The 17,951-nt window shown below is 37.2% G+C and overlaps 1 protein-coding gene across 1 annotated transcript in view; it reads left to right on the forward strand.

Annotated features, from left to right (window-relative positions):
• LOC133193930 (integrin beta-3-like) overlaps positions 1 to 17,951 on the forward strand; it is a 67,045-nt gene that overhangs the window by 41,292 nt on the left and 7,802 nt on the right. Inside the window, exons 16-17 of the mRNA XM_061329844.1 lie at positions 15,784 to 15,905; positions 16,873 to 16,982. Of these exons, the coding sequence (XP_061185828.1) occupies positions 15,784 to 15,905; positions 16,873 to 16,982 (232 nt within the window). The remainder of the gene's footprint in view (positions 1 to 15,783; positions 15,906 to 16,872; positions 16,983 to 17,951) is intronic.

Below are 17,951 nucleotides of genomic sequence, written 5' to 3' on the forward strand. Positions count from 1 at the left end.
ACAATCATACCTATCATCGGAGTATCAAAAGAGCCCCAGTTCAAGTGAATGCTTCTAATGTGTTAAAAGTCTGGAAAACTTTATATGGGATACCGAATCCAAAACAGTTTCTTAAACCTCAGTTTAAAGAAGGAGATCAGGTCCGCATCAGTAAAGCCAAACGCACATTTGAAAAAGGATATTTACCTAACTGGACCACAGAACTGTTTACCATTTCTAAAAGAGTTCCTGGAAGGTATCCTTACGTGTATAGAGTGCAAGATTATAACGGAGAGGAATTAGAAGGGACTTTTTACGAAAAAGAATTACAAAAGATCATTAAAAAAGACGACGTGTACGAAGTGGAGGAAATCTTGGGGTATAAAAAGCGACGCGTCGGGAAAAAAATCATTCAAGAAGTCAAAGTTCGATGGAAAGGATATCCCCCTAGTTTTGATTCATGGATTCCCCAAACGGATCTCATCAAATAACGCCTCATTGGAAATTTTGTGGAGAGAATATTCCTCGAGAAGAAATCGTTTATTTCGCCCAATTATTTATCTGTGTCTCTCTTATCATTACCAGTGTGGTCATGTTAGCTTTACACGATCCTAATCGAGAATATTGGATGGTATGTGTCAGTTCTTCAGTGGGTTATATCATGCCTAGTCCTATGATGATGCATCATACCCCTAAGAAGACCACGAATACACAGGGGTGTTGTCTTAAAAAAAAAATTTACATCACAGAGTATATATATAAAATGGGGGAAACAAAAAAAAAAGATTCATTTCTGATCTGACTGAGGATAGAGCAACATGGATTTTTTAAGCTCAGAGTATCGTTGGAAAATGCAAGAGCATACAGGTTCCACTAAAAAAGGAGAATGGATGAAAAATAAAGATGAATGTATCCAAGATTTCATGGATAAGAATCCGGGAGAAACAGGAGTCAATGATGTGTACCTGTATAAGAGAATCAAATTACCGGATCATGAATGTGGACAACTTATAAAAGTAATATTAGGACCATGGCGACCCCAATATCAGGAATTCAAATGGAAAGTAAAATACGTTTTCGCTCACAAACCAGAGGGACCAGCAAGGACTTGGATTCAAGGGAAATGGATGGAAGAAATCCGTGATTGTATCAAAGATTATGTAAATAAAGTGCTCAAAGAAGGATACGACATCATGGACTGTGCTTGTGAAACAGAATATTTGTACATGAGGAGAACTTTTCCTATTCAAAAAGAACTATGTCAAAGTATTCCATGTTTGTTACTTTAATGTTATTATGAATTAAAAATTTAAAAAAAAAATGTCTTATTCTCTCTCTCTCTCTCTCTCTTCAACTATAACATTTTTTGTGACACATGACGTCACAATGTATACCGAGCTGTGATTTGAATCAATGCCAAGATTTTGTGTGTATTGCTTATGCCTGACTCAGCATAACGTCAATAAAACGTAAACAGTAGTATCTCAATAAAAAAAAACGTAAGTCCAACACATTTTTTTTGCACACCACCCCCTATAAATAAAAGGTATATAAAGCTTAGCTTTGAGTACACTGAGCTCAATCATGATTTTTTCGTGGAGACTGATTTATTTGATTGACGTAGAAAAGTATTACTGTCATTACTGTGATAGGAAAATAAACCAATGGCGTACATTTACGGTGTATGATTATCCCGGATGGCATCACAGAACTTATCGAATTTGCGAGCATTGTGAAATGCCTTTTCCTCACTGGTTTGTGGATGATCCCCCTTCTATGGAGACCTGTGGATGTAACTGGTGTGTGAAATATTTCACATGGAAGTACGGGGTAGAGAATATGGTCCCCTTATGGGTCAAAGAAACGAGAAAGAGAGCTTTAAAGAAATGCCTGACCTGCTGGGAGGAAAATACGGAGGGGAAATGGAAGTGTCAACAATGTCGACAGTATCCTTGCTGTGGGAAATGTGTGGAGAACTTTGTCAAGACTTGTTACAGACTTTGTCCCTTATGTAGATATGAAGGACAATAAATCATAAAAAAAAATGTTGTTGGGTTTTTTTGAGATACTAAAAATAGATTGGATAAGGTTATATAAAGAGGGCAAAAAAAAAATTATTCATTCTGAAAAAGTCAAGTCTCAAAGTCAGAAGCCAAAAAAAAAATATGCAGTATCGTTGGTATTGTGAGAGTTTATTTGGATGTATTTACATGCAGGGACCCTGGATGAAAACTAAAATAGGAGCCATCCTAGATTATTTTGAAAATCATCCAGGAACATCGACTCAAGATGTGTGGTTGGAAAAAAGACAGAAATTCTTACATCCTAAAGGATCTAAGGTGAGGGTAAAAATATACCATCATTATCAACAGTACAAATGGTTGATCCTAGGTCGTTGTAAATTCCAGACTCGTGTGGTTCTGGCTGAAGGTGAATGGTCTTGGAATATAGAACATTGTCTTCGTGATTTGTTCTGGAACCAGCAAAAAGATGGACTGAGGATTCCTAGCTATTACTGTCCTACAGAGTACCTGTATTGTCGTATTCCTTTTTCCCAGATTAAAGATAGCTTGGAAAACGAAGAGGGCCAGTGTTTTGAGACTGTGATTCCTTACAGATCCGAAGAAGAAGAAGAAGAAGTAGTGTAATAATATGTCCAATTAAAATTTAAAAAAACAAACAAAAAAAATAGTTGTTATAAATAGAAGGGTCCTAAGTTATTTTGTCTCAGTATCTCACTGAACATGGCCGAGAGCAGTAGTTTTTACATGACTTTACCCAGTGATGGGTCCATGCAATCTTTTCCGAGTAATACGACGGCTCAATTTAAAACTTTATTACCACAAACAGTGGATTTAACAGATGGACAATGGGAAGTGGCTTTAACAGAATTGATGTATCCCATATCATTGAAAAACATCACAGAAGAGGAAGCTTATTTTGACATCCTGCTTCCTCAATTTTATAGTTCAAAAGTCCAACAACCTAATGTGTTTAAATGGGATAGATTTAAAATGAAAACCATAGATGCGATGCCATTAAGTCAATGTCCTGTACTATTAGATTGGGTCCATACTGAATTTGGTAATCTCATAACAAAAGACCAGAAAATGGAAATTAAGCGAATTCACTTTAGACCAGGGCCTTACATTCATCCCATGGCTTTAACAAATGAAATCAGTCTTGGACTGGAAAAAACTTTGAAAAAATTATGGAAGTTTTTAGGTGATTCTAAAAAAAGAGAGTGATTCTAAAAAAGAGAATGCCATGAAATTAACCTATCATGACAAATATGATAAAGTGATGTATCACTTTAACGGGAGAGAACTTAAAAAATATCCCTTATGCATTCGTTTCCCCACAGCTTTAGCTTATAAGCTAGGAATAGAAAGTAAGAAAGTGATGCTTCAGAACGATACAGAAACCAAATGGATCAACGTGAGTTACATGGGGAACAATACCGTAGATTTATATGAAAATCTGAAATCCATGTACGTGTATTGTGACTTGATTGAACCCCAGACGGTAGGATCCAATGCCTTGAAATTATTAAGAGTGGTTCCTTGTACACTCAATCTGGAAGATAAAAAACAAGCTAAATGGGAACCGGTTCGAGCGGAATATTTGAAACTGAGTAAAAAACATTTCGATAGCATTGAGATTCATATCATGACTCCTTTAGGGACTCCCATGCCTTTTTTAAATGGAAAATCAGTCGTGAAACTTCATTTCAGAAAAGTGTACTGAGATGAGTGTACATCTTTTTTGTTACATCTTATTGGGAGTGATCACTTGTCTGATATGCTGTCTGTATTGTATTCAACCTTAAGACAGGAGGGTATAAAAGGAGTCCCTGGAGTGCATTTAAGTCAGTCTGACACGAGTCATGAAACATGCAGTATCATCCCGGATTATTGAGACAAAGAGGACACGGACAATTTGTCTATCATAAAGGTTTATTACGTCAAAAAGGACACGGTGTTGTAGGTGGAATTCTCTCTGGATTGGCTGGAGCCCTTACCCCTAATCCTACTGGATTTCCATTACTAAATCTTATTCCACGCAGTTTGCTTCCACCGCTATTTGTATCTCAAAGAGGAGGAAATTATATAGAATTCCTGTCGGGAATGATACCGAACTTACCTATAATATCCCCGAGTTATAAAAAATCTCAAAGAGGAGGAAATTTTATAAACTTTCTTTCGGGAATGGTACCGAACTTACCTATAGGGATGACTTTAAAAGAAGCTGTCCAATTAGGCTCAGGCCGGCGGCGACAAAGAGGTCGAGGATTTCTTAAAGATCTAGTCAAAATGGGTCGTAATCAAGCCTTGATTGCCGGAGCTAAAGTAGGAGCAGATGTGATTAAAAAAAGGAAAAATATCAAAAATGCTCTTTTAACTCATGGACTCAATGTCGTTAAAAATACAGGCTTATTTGCTCTCAATAGAGGAGGAAGTTTAGCTTTTAAAAAGATGAATAAAAAAGGTCAAAAAGGTAAAGGGAGAAGAAAAAGAAGAAGAAGACGGCAGAGAGGGAGAGGAGTTTTGAGAAATTTATTGAAAACGGGAGCTAAACATGCCTTGACTGCTGCTGCTAGAACGGGGTTAGATGTGTTAGAAAATAAGAGATCTTTAAAAGACGCTGTTAAAACACACGGAGTACAAGCCCTGAGATTGAATCTAGGTAAGAAAAGAAGAAAAAAGACACCTGTGTTAGCCCGAGGAGGTCCTAAGAAGAGAAAAAGGGGTTTAGATATCTTTGATTGACACACTATAAATAGAGGAGTCGAGTGAGATGGACCTTCATTTGTGAAAAATCCATCCTAGTAGACAGACATCATGTTGCAACCAGATTCCTGTGCGTGTGGGATGAACAATTTAGAATTGTTCCAAGTCCCCCCGACTAATATTGCTTTAGAAGAATCCAAATGGGAAGAATATTACCCTATTTCCAGTACTTTAGATTCGGATACGGCTCCTATTGAATTTGAAATTAATGGACAAGGAGATCAATATCTGGATTTATCTCAAACGTATGTTCAAATAGTGTGTAAATTTACCAAAGACGATGGGACTAATCTGACTGGAGCTGGTAGTACTTGCGCCCCGGTGAATAATATCTTCCATTCTTTGTTTACGGAAATCGATCTCAGTGTCAATGGAAAAATAGTGACTCCGAGCACCGATACTTATCCTTACAAAGCTTATCTGGAGAAATTACTTTCTTACAAACCCAGAACTTTAATGACCCAGATGAGAGCTTGTAGTCTGTGGGAAAAAGATACAGCAGGGCACATGGACGAAGTAGGGGTAGCAGACCTTGGAGTGGCTCAAAATAAGACATTTGATGTAACCCCAGGTGCACATGGTGCTGCTGATACTGTGACCATTAATAAACCTATCCTCCCAGAGTTACCGGCCAATTCTAAAAACGAAGGATTTAGAAAACGTCACCAGGCTATCAAAGATAGTAAGAAAATAACCTTGTATGATCGTTTACATCTGGATTTATTTCAACAAGACCGATTTCTACCCAATGGAGTAGATATCCGTTTGAGATTTAATCGAGCTAAACCTCAGTTCTATATGATGATCAAAGATGGAAGTACGGGAAAAGTCAAAATATTGAGCATGATCTTGTGGGTGAGAAAAGTCAAACCCACAGCCGTCATGATGAATGGTATTAATCAAAGTTTGAACACTCACAGAGCTAAATATCCATTGAGAAGAGTCGAAGTGAAAACCTTTACCATACTCACAGGAACTCAATCTAAAATCACGGATCATCTGTTTCAAGGTCAGATGCCTAAACGCATCATTTTAGGTTTTGTGGACAATGCGGCATTTAACGGAGATAAAACTAAAAATCCGTTTCATTTTCAAAACGTGGGAATTAAGAAATTAGATGTCAGTATCAACGGAGAGACCATGAGTACTCGTTGTTTCGAACCTAATTTCAATGAAGATTTATATCTGAGATCTTATCTGAGTTTATATCAAGCACTGGGAAAATTAGGAGAAGATTGGGCCCCGGACATCACCCTAGAAGAGTATAAAAACGGATACACTTTATGGGGCTGGGATTTCACGAAAGATCAAGAAGCGCAATCGGATAAATTCCACATCATAGAAACCGGAAATCTGAGAGTAGAAGTCCAATTTACCAACAATACGGTGAACACCTTAAATTGTGTGGTGTATGCAGAATTCGATAATCTGTTAGAAATCAACAAACAGAGAGAAATCAGTATTGATTATTAATGGATACAGGACAGTTAAAAGAAGTCTTATCCAGAGAATTAAAGAGTTCTTTTGGTGGTGTGTACCCTTAAGATTTATTACCGGATCAATTAAGATCTCAAGAAAAAGCCATTGTGGTGAATACGGATCCTCAAGATAAACCTGGAGAACATTGGGTATGTTTGTATTTGTCCAGTCCAGTCATCGAATATTTTGACTCTTATGGATTTCCTCCCTTACAAAAAGAAATTCAAGATTTTATCCATCGTCATGCTAACCAATGGATTTATAATCCGTACCGATATCAAGCTTGGAATACAGATGTATGTGGACAATATTGCGTGTATTATTTACATCAAAGACATAAGAAGAGAAAAACCGCAGATGAATGGTTATTCCCCTTTGACCATAGTACAGCATTACAAAGAGATCATTATGTAGCTGAATGGTTTAAAGACACTTATCATAAAAGACCTACGGGTCATGGACAAACTTGTCAATGTTTCTATCAAAATGTATTGTAATTGTTATTGTTCTTGTTATCATTAAAAGAATTGAAAAAATCTATTCTTGTTTTTTTTTTTGATAAAAAATGGGGTTTCCCCATGATACTAAATAGAAAAAAAAGGTATAAATACAAGGTGTAAAATGAAAAATCTATCAGTTATTGATTTGTCTTAATCATGGGTAACACGTCTAGTCAAGAAAAGAGTAAAATTCCATTTGGAAAGAGAGTTCTGAGAGAGGAAGATGTGGATAAAGGTATACCAATTCAAATACAGGAGGATGGAACTATTGAGATCCTTTCTCATGAAAAATATAATCAATTATGTCCAGAAAAGGATAATGATGGGAGAGATTACATTGAAAGACCCTTGACTGCAGAAGAAGAATATACCCATTTATTACCAAAAACAGATTATCCTGAAAGACCTAAAAGAAGCTGTGTCCAAAAAAAGTATTTTGAGAAAAAAAGATTGACACAGGATTGTGAGAGAAAGAATCATGGTAGAATCTGAATAAATCATTTAAAATTATCTTTGAATTGTTATCTATATAAAAAAAAGAAGTGTCACCAAAAAAAAAATTTCATTGTTTCAAACATGAGTCTGACAGAAGAATGTATCATGGAAATCAGAACTCAATTGTTGAAAGACATTAAAACTCATTATGAGAACCAACATAAAGAAGATCCAGGCAATCATTATATTGCTAAATTTAAAAAGGAGAGATTTAGAAGAGCTGCTAATTGGATATTTAATTTAACTGGAGGTCACCAGGAAGATATAGATCAAATCATTAGAAGTGATTATCAATACTTGATCTTACAAAAAGAAATGCATCCAGAAACAGGAAAACTTCATCATGTGAGAGGATTCCTTCAAATGAAACACTGGACCCATGAGAGAAACATGTACAAAATCATTCATGGGTTAACCTGTTTTGATATGTCTCACAGCACACCAGAATTAGAAAGAACATTTTATAAGCAAGGTGACAACTATGAAGAATATGGGACTTTAAAACCTGAAATGAGAAACAAAGAATTAATTCCAAGAGATTGTAGATTTACTTGAATAAATAACATGGAGCTTTTGTGTGTGTGTGGTTTTTTTTGCCTAGACTGTGAATCAGTATGACGTCATAATCTAAGGTTTTGTGTAGTGACTGACTCAGCATAACGTAAACAAAACGTACAGAGTAGTATCTCAGTAAAAAAAAAACGTAGGTCCAACATTTATATTTTGCACACCACCCCCTCTGAGGGTATAAATAGAAAGGTGTGTAGATGATCATGATCAGTTGACCCTAACCATGAGTCAAAGTCAGTTTGGAAAAAAAACAGAGACTATGGATATAGAGGAGGAGAAACAACAGTTATTAGAAAAAAATAGAGAGTATGAATATAAATGAGGAGAAACAACAGTTATTAGACAAAAGATTGATCATGCATATGGAAGAAGAACATTCCAGTCCTCAAAGAAGAATGGAAGTGAAAACTCTGGAGGAGGATGAAGAACCCTGTAATGTTTACAAGAAGTATGATGAGATCCATGACTCAAAGGACTCATACAGAAGTTACAGAGTAGCCACTAATTGGACATTTGTCATCCAAGATGTGAGGGAAGAAGAAGACATAGATATGTTCATGAGCTGTGAAGATGAATTTCAATACCTGATCCTAGAAAAGGAAATTCATCCCTGGACAGGAAAAGTGCATCAAATCAGGGGATTCATTCAAATGAAAAAACCTGTAGGAGGACTGAATGTGGCTAGAATTCACTGGTTTGCAGATTTTTGTATGTCTCACAGTACACCAGAATTAGAAAGATTGTTTTACAGGCAAGGTGACAACTATGAAGAATATGGAATTCTGAAACCTGAGAAGAGAAACAAAGAATTAGAGTCCAGAGATGAATTCGGGAAATGGGAAATTGGTGCCTGGAGAGGTTTCCTGGAAAGAAAGAGAGAGAAATGATTGAGTATATGGAAAATTCAGATTAAAATTATTTTTAACAGTTTTATAGTTGTTATTTATTTTGTTCAGATTGTATATATAAAAAGGTGTGACAATGAAAAAAAAAAATTATTCCTAAACATGAGTTTACAGGAGATACCAGGAGATTTATTAAACTTTCCTGTAGAAGCTATTGTACATCAATGTAATTGTTTGACTGTAAAAGCTCATGGATTGAGTCAAAGTATAGCTATGAAATACCCCAGAGCTAATCTCTATGCGACCCGCAGACCTTTAAGGTCTAGAAATTTAGCCCTAGAAGAAGATAGAGGAATGCCAGGCACCCTTCAAGTGTTTTCTTTACAAAAACCTGTAGTCATTTGTCTGTTAGCTCAATGGGATTATGGCACAGGACATTATAATCGCCTACCTTATTATCAAGATACACCAGAAAATAGAGAAAAATGGTTTCAAGCTTGTTTACAAGAATTGGGCACTTTACCTTACCAGACTTATGCCTTTCCTTATAAAATAGGATGTGGTTTAGCAGGAGGAAATTGGACTCATTATAGACAATATATTGAACAATTTGTACACACTTATCAAAAAAAGTGTACATTCTTCACAAACATTGATTGTGTGTGTGTGTGTGTGTTATAAAGATTGTGTTATAAATAAAATAAAAAATGTGTTTGTTATTTTATTTTTAAAAAAAGATTCATGTTTTACAAAAAAAAAAATAGTGACCTGGTGTTGATAAGTTTCTATAACCTTGAATGTTCTTAAAAAGGTATCTATTCAAATCATTAAAGTGGCCCTTAAAAGGGCCGTTGATACGTTTTTATAACCTTGAATGTTTTTTTAGGTATCTTTTCGTATAGGTATCTATTCAAATAAGTGGCCCTTAAAAGGGCCGTTTCTATAACCTTGTTGTTTTTAAAAAGGTATCTATTCAAATAAGTGGCCCTTAAAAGGGCCGTTTCTATAACCTTGAATGTTTTAGGTATCTTTTCGTATAGGTATCTATTCAAAATAAGTGGCCCTTAAAAGGGCCGTTGATACGTTTCTATAACCTTGAATGTATTAGAGGTATCTTTTCGAATCATTGGAGTGGCCCTTAAAAGGGCCGTTGGTTGATTTTTTTTATCAAGGGTTTACTCCCTGAGAGGCCTGCCTCTACCTCTGCCTACGCCTCTGCCAGCGAACTCTGTTCGGTCTGAGAGGGGAGGTCGTTGGTTACCGGTCAACGGCTCTATAAAGTCTGGTCTTCCGGGTCGGGGTGGAGATGGCTGTCTTGGAGGAGGGGGTCTCAATCCTCGCCCGCGAGCTGCATATCTCGAAAGCCTGCGTCTACACAGAGGGCAACATTGGTTCATCTGTACCAGCACAGCTGAACACTCGAGACAAGCCGGTCGACGGCGACACTGACAGCAGATGTAATTGGACATCCGATCCTCCTCCAAGCAAACTGAACAGGAATCCAGCCTGCCTGCTGCAACTTGAATCCCCCATCTAGGAATTGGCCCCGTAGTACTCACACCTGGTGACATCTCCGGGGTCGGGGGTGGTGGTGGTGGTGGTCTAGCCAGTTCCGGGGAAGGTGCCCAGTCATCGTTGACGGGAGGGGACCAATCCGAATCAACGGATGATGAAGCCCCCTGTCCAGCCCAATCGTTGTTAACGGGAGGGGTCCAATCCGAATCTACGGAGGAATCCCACTGTCCAGCAGATGCTCCCGGGGGATGACTGGGTGACCAGGTAGGAGTTGGTGGTCTTCTTGGAGGGGACGGGCTTCTCGGGTGGTCCTCGAGTAGTTCCGGACTACTCAGAGGGGCCGAATAAGAAGCAGCAGGTGGTGGTGAATCTGTCCTCCTCCTTCTCCTTGGCTGGTCATCTTCACTGGTAGACGGCGATCTTCGTCTTCTTCTACGATGTCTTTATCGTCGTCGCCGTCTACTTCTTCTCATTCCGTTCAACAGGTCACTGGCTAGGCCCAGAGTAGCTATCGGCCAGCGAGCTAACTCCGTCCCGGTGTTGATGTCCCGCACAATCCAGACATTTACGACCTCAACGCCATCAACCAAAAAGTAGTTGGGAACGTCGTCCTCAGCCATACTGATAAGGTGCCAGCAGAACTGATACTAACAGAATGACACCGAGCTCTGGCAAGCTGCCGTATTTATGCGCACATCACGAGCGTAAAAGAGAGCACCCCTAAACCGAGAGCCAAAAAAATCATGGCGACGTCAAATTGTGTTATTTTGTGCTTCACAAACTATACATTGGAGTGAATAACTTATTATAGGATTAGAAATACTTTCAAACATCTTACCCATCAGATGAAGGTAAGTTTCAGGCATGATTTCATAGTATTTTTGATGCATGACATTTATCTGTCGTCTAGAAAAGAAGCATTGATGTTGAACCGAAGGGCTAAAATCGGGTCACCTGAATACATCAAATAAGTATTTTAACCTTTTTTAAAGTGTGATACAAGGAAAACTTAATCTATACAATGAGATTAAACCTAGAGAAAAGTGTTGATACTGTTTTTAAATCAAAGGAATGGTTTCAAGTGTAAAAATATAGCCAGAGTCGGTTTAGGCATAGACACAAGAAGGCGAAGGTCGGCCATTTTTTGTAGAAAATCACTGTAATGACTTGTATAGAGAATATAGGATTTTTTTAAATCGTGATCTTTTCTGACTGGAATTTTTAAATAAATCAAATCAGTTTAGTTAAAAAAACAATTTGAATCCACTTTATTTCTAGTGGGAAGGTCTAGATGTTTTATAAATAACGATACAACACAGTGTCTTATTACAAGGCACAGCATTCTATACACATAAGCATGATTTTTTTAGAAATCCTGAAAGATTTCGAGATAAAACAGAATCGGATTAAAATCAATTTGTATCTACTTTAATGGAAATGGGAATAGATTTTTTTTTTCTGACTAAACAAAAAAAAAAAAAAAAAAATCTCAGCGTCTAAAAAATCTCAGCGTCTAAACCAGGGCACAAGATGGCGTCATATTTGTATAGAAATCATAACAAAAGACTTATTGTGGTTGACATCCTTTTATTTTTTATTTAATAATTGTTCAAATTGTCGAATTCTCCTCTGAAATCGTAATCGATCTGCTACTATAGCCATCCATGGACTTTTTCGATCTTAGGGTGGTAAATGATAAATTTCATTCAGGCGGGTATCAAAAGTTACACATTTCTTAACATGTCTGAAATTTCTACATATTTCATCCCGTATTGGATGCATATTTTCTCTACCGCTTCTATTTCCTTCCAGAGTAGACATACTTTGCTCCCTTCGGGATGACATAGGAAACTGTAAGGTTTTCCTAAATAGTCGCTCATTTTCATCCCGTACATTTTTTCTGGTAGAGTCTTTTTGATCCGTTGACAAAGGAAATGTATAATGGCTAGTCTCCCCAGTGTCGGATGATGTAATAAAGCCAGGCATTGTAACCACAAGTCCTGAGTATTTTCTATGATGGTCGTCGCTCTCTGGAACACTGGTTCCGCCTCCGGGGGTAAAGCTGCTGGATTTTTCTCGATACATCGCATTAAAAAATCATACCCTTCCAACACTAAAGAGTGAGTGTGTTTATGTGTTGACATGATAATCAATTGTGAAGAAATGACTAGAAATGTTTTCTTATTTATACCCCTGTTATCTATACAAGACGTACACAGAACGTACAATGTACTGACTCAGCAAAGTACTGACTCAGCAAAACGTAGGTACAACGAGAGAGGGGTGCTAAGCGCGAGGGTCCAAAACGTAAGTCAAACCTATTTTTGCACACGAAATTCAAAAGGGTATATAAACCAGAACTGGAAATTTAGGATCATTCTTACTGGGCACTTGGTACTTGACAGACGTAGAAATATGGCACAAGCAATGATGAATTCCGTGGAAAATCGTAATTATATTCCAGCTACCAATGAAGGGTTAGGATATGCTCTACCGACAATGCCTGACACGCAGGATCCCATCGGATTTGATCTGGGACTTTATAATATGCCTGAACCCATGACAAAGGAAGATATGGGCATCTTAACCACCACTTTGGATGGCATTGTCAACATGCTGACTCAACTGAAAGAGTACAACACCAGTGAATTTTGTTTGATTCGTGGGAAATTGTCCCGATTAGAAGTTAAAGTCGCTAGAATGGAAGAAAAAATGAGAGGATACGAGAAAAATGAAAACACAGGAGCTGCCAAGAAAAAGGAAGATACAGGAGCTGCCAAGAAAAGTAAACAGACAGACCCATGTTTCATATGTAAAGAATTAGGACATTGGGCTCCGGACTGTCCCAGAAAAAAAACAGAACTTATGCTACAAGTGTGGAAATTTTGGACATTGGGCCCATCAGTGTACAGATGACAGTATGGAATTGCTCAAAGAAGTTGAAAAACTGGAGAAAAAGGCACAAGAAAACAAGACCACCCAACATAAGACCAGTCAACAGGATCAAAAGCAGATTAACAACAAGAGGAAACTTCCTACTACCCAGACGGAGAAGACCCTGAAACTCCAGAAGAAAAAGTAAATATGATGTACATATTACTTGAATAAATCATCTTACACACTTTTTACTGTGTTATTGTTTTTTCCGTTTTCAGAAAATAGAGAGAGGTTTGCTCTGTGTGAATGACACACATGACGTCACAATGGTATACTTGAATCGATGCCAAGATTGTGTATTGCCTATACCTGACTCAGCACAAAACGTAGATCAAACGTAGACCCCTCTTTTTTTTACTTGGGTTTTTCCAGGGTGTATACTAGATTGAACCGGTCATCTGAGGCCAAAAAAGTGCACTCAGTTGACCCGGCCATCCAGGATCTGGGGGGACAAAAAGTGCACTCAGTTGACCCGGCCCTCCAGACCCCTTATACTACTTCTAAGTAAACGCCTGAGTTTTTTTGAAAACAATCTTGTGAAATAAAATTACTCTCTTTTTATGCCATTTCGCTGCAATTTATATGAAAAAACCTTCGTTCAACGGACCACTTGCTAATTCGTATTATCACATTTAAATTTCTACGAGTCTTTCCACGATATTAAGTACTTGTGTAAAATAAGGAATCTAGAGTTTAGAACCCGGATCACTATATAACGGATATAGTGCTGAACTTAGATAACTACATTGCAAGTTATCAAGTATCGAACCAGGATCACATTTGTATAGAATATCCAACCCAACAAGGATCAAATAAGTACCGAGTATCGAGCCAGGATCACTTAACTTAGGCACAGAGTACCAAACCTGGAGAACTAAGGTACGGAGTACCGAATCCGTATCAAACCCTGATATCTCAGATAGACTCATGCTTATAATATGTCCTAATCACTACCCTAAATATTGGGATCGTCTGTAAAGTATAATGACTAAGGCGTTTCGCTCAAGAGTCGCAGAGGAAGTAGTTTATTGTTTCGACGCTGGTTCTAATCCCACTGAGTTCTCTCGGATGAGAACTTATAAACCGACACTGGGTGAAAAAAGCAGTTTCCCGTCATGGGAAACTATATGGAAACCACATGGAAACCTCATGTTTACATCATGTTTCCTAGTGGTTTCCGCAGCGGATGCCAGGTTATTCCGTCAAGTTTCCGTACCACGGAAACTATTACGCTCCGATTCCATAAGGTATCCCGAACCACGGAAACCTCAAGTTTCTTGAGCCTCCATGTAGTTTCCCGTAATGGGAAACCTGAAGATTCCACTGGTTTCCATAATTAGGAAACTATGTGGAATCGGAGCGTAGTGGTTTCCATGGAATGGAAACTCAATGGAATCCTCAGATATCCCATGAACGGAAACTTGAGGAAACCTCGTGATTCCTCAAGTTTGCATGACTCAGGAAACTATATGGAATTGGAGCGTAGCAGTTTCCGTGTGATGGAAACTTGGTGGAATTATCTGGTGTCTCATAAAAGGAAATTACAGGGAAACTTCAAGATTCCCTTATTTTTCTGAGACGGGAAGCAATGTGTAATTGTGGAGTAATAGTTTCCATACCATGGAAATTACAGGGTAGGTTGAGCATTTCAATTTCGAAAAATGATTGACAAGCAACTAGAAGCTCAAGGATCCCTGTATTTTCCATGGTTAATCTTTCTTGTCTAGAATGTGAAAAGAGAACAGCAGGTTTAAATCAAAATATATATTATTAATTTCTTTGGTAAACTGTGTTTTCTTTTCAAAATCTATCAAGAAAATGTATAAAAAGGAAAAAGCATTATCAAATCATATGTTTAATAATTCATTTGATGTGCAAAAACATTATTTGAAAATGATATCAAAATAAATAAAATCATATAGGTTGATTGCTTCCATATCGGGAATATACGTGGAAACCACTACTGCATGTTTCCGCGGTTTCCCATATTGGGAAACTTACGGGAAACCACAGGTTGATTGTTTCTATATCGGGAATCTACGTGGAAACCACTACTGGATGTTTCCACGGTTTCCCATATTGGGAAACTTATGGGAAACCACAGGTTGATTGTTTCCATATCGGGAATCTACGTGGAAACCGCTATGTGGTTTCCATAAAATGGAAACTATATGGAAACTACTGATGTCACGATTCCCATATGTTTCCATCGGGTTTCCAAATTTGGGAAACCTGGCTTTTCATCCTGTGCGAGATATGTCGAAAAAGATGCTGACACGAATATATATATATATATATATATATATATATATATATATATATATATATATATGTATATATATATATATATATATATATATATATATATATATATATATATATATATATAATGCCGATCGAGATCTACAGAGGGCTCTTTTACTGTCTATGCCTGTTATAAACTTATTATTAGAATTCTTTTGCTTAAAAATTAGAACACTGACACATTTTTCTGATTGAACCTTAAAAACTATACGTCCTTAAGTGTTTTTAGATGTCAAATTACACATTGTTGAGACGGACAGATCAACAAACACAGGATAATCTCCTTCCTAAAACATTAGTGGACGTAATTAACATACTTTGCATTTGTATAACTTAAAGGTCGTTATATTTCGCTATTTATTTGTACAGAATCTGTAATAACGCGGGAAATTGTATATGCCGGAAGTGTGAATGTTTCAAAGGCTACAGTGGAAACAAATGTGAATGTAATGACGAGAATTGTAGGACCTACAACAAACTTCTCTGTGGTGGTATATTGATTGATTGATAAGTTAAATAAATATATGTCTTCAAAAAATTATCACGATGTTTATTAATCAATAACACTCACAGCAAGCAGTGGCGTATATTCCATATAGGCAAAAAGGCTGTAGCCTACACATCATTTTCTTAGGGATAAAAAAATTGATTGGAAAAAAGGAAGAAAAGATGATAATAATTCTTATCTATTAATTTTATTTTGTTGCAAATGCCAAAATAGCATTCTTAGCAGTTCGTACTTTTATACCTATCCAACGTCGACAGTTTTACTAAATATTTAATGACAAAACTTCCTTTAGTTGGGATTTTTTAAATCCGAATCTCAACTGTTTTATTAAGTCTGTATCAGAGAATTTCGAAACCACCGACAGCAACAGGAGGCCATGATAAGTGCAGGAAATAAAATTGATATTTCTGGAAAATAATTTTTTTGGTTAGTAGGAAATTAAATGTATTGAACGTATTTAGATAATTCAGTAAGGAAGTTTCCATATTTTCTAAGTAGAGTAAAAATAAGTTGAAAGTACTCTATTTTGTTTAGTAGTCTTCATACCATGATATAAACTGAAAAAAAATGTTTACAATGTTATTTTCACTTGTCAAATTGTAGATGACAATCGTAGACCGACCCCCCTCCCTTCCCAAAATCCCTATATATCGAGAGGGGGCGACCTTCTCTCTGCCTACCCACACTGTGCACCTCAGGTTAAATCTGTGACTTCTCACTAGCCCACACATTAGCAGATAGGAATATACGCCACTGAGCATAATCATATAGCCACGGTAATTATTTCCCCCGTCATTAAGTACGCTTTACTTATAGACTCATGAGAAGAAAATTCTAATGCACCTTTATAAGCAAGAAATTGATACTTCAGAATACTTTGTAAATATTGATAAGTATTTGATAGTTTTATTCTTTAAGACATCTACATGTATCCTTTTTATGTAATGTAGGACCATCACAGGGACGCTGTGACTGTGGACAATGCGTCTGTAATGCAAATTATACCGGGAATGCCTGTGAATGCTTGACTTCCACTGACCCTTGTAAAAATAACAACGGGGTAAGTAGATCAGAATCAGCTGACGGCCAACAGGAGTTTAAGACATCATGCAACCTCAAAATACGTGAAAGAATGAGAATATCAATGTTCATCAAACGTAACGTAATCCTAAAATAAAGTATGAACGAGAGAGTATATATGATGTAAAACATCCTGCTCAAATCATTGAGAAAATGTCTATTCTAAATGGTGATACATATGTACGTGTTAAAATGTGAAGTTGATCCGAATCGTTTCTGCATGTACGGAAGCTCTGAGCTGGTATTACAAAACAACCCAATCATTAAATCACCATATGCAAGAGAAGGTATATGGTGTATACCAGTTTAATCGGCACCCAGGGCCATTGAGCAGTAAGAGATCGTTATCGTGTCAACTCCTGTCGTGACACTGGGTCCCAGTTTTAAGGTTTCATCCTAAAGACTCAACTTTCAATTCAAAATGCCGAGAGCTTGGCGAAGAAACAGTTGCTACCTATTTTTATCGGCTTAGGTCAGTTTGAGGTTTCAACCCATTCCGATCACGGAGCTCTCTACCGACTGGGCTTCCGTGACGGTCTATGGTTAAATGAAAAAAGCTTAAATGTAAAACAATACTTTGTAAATAAAATAATTTGAAAAGGGATAGGGAAAGGGAGGGGTAACAATATATTTCTTATCCCAATTCAGCAAAGGCTTTTAAATTTAGATATCCAATTACAAAGTATCCTAGTTGCAGGACTGTGATTGAGCAAAGTTGGACAGATAAACCAGAGAGCTACAGATCCAATCATTGTAAAAACCTTCGATTTACGGCGGTGCTTTTTGTCTCTCGCTTCAGATACCATCTCTTGTGTTTTTTGTGTTCCTCCGCTTTAGGCATGGTTTCCGTTCATAAAGCATGTAATTTACTCCTATTCCTGAGACCTAATTTACCTTACAACGGTTTTAAACAGCCCTATATGGTCTTCGAGTATCTGTTTTTAAAAGA

Source organism: Saccostrea echinata, unplaced genomic scaffold (assembly GCF_033153115.1).
Source record: "Saccostrea echinata isolate AGI-Se365-2 ecotype Australia unplaced genomic scaffold, CSIRO_AGI_Sech_v1 ptg000028l, whole genome shotgun sequence".
NCBI classification, from domain to species: domain Eukaryota; kingdom Metazoa; phylum Mollusca; class Bivalvia; order Ostreida; family Ostreidae; genus Saccostrea; species Saccostrea echinata.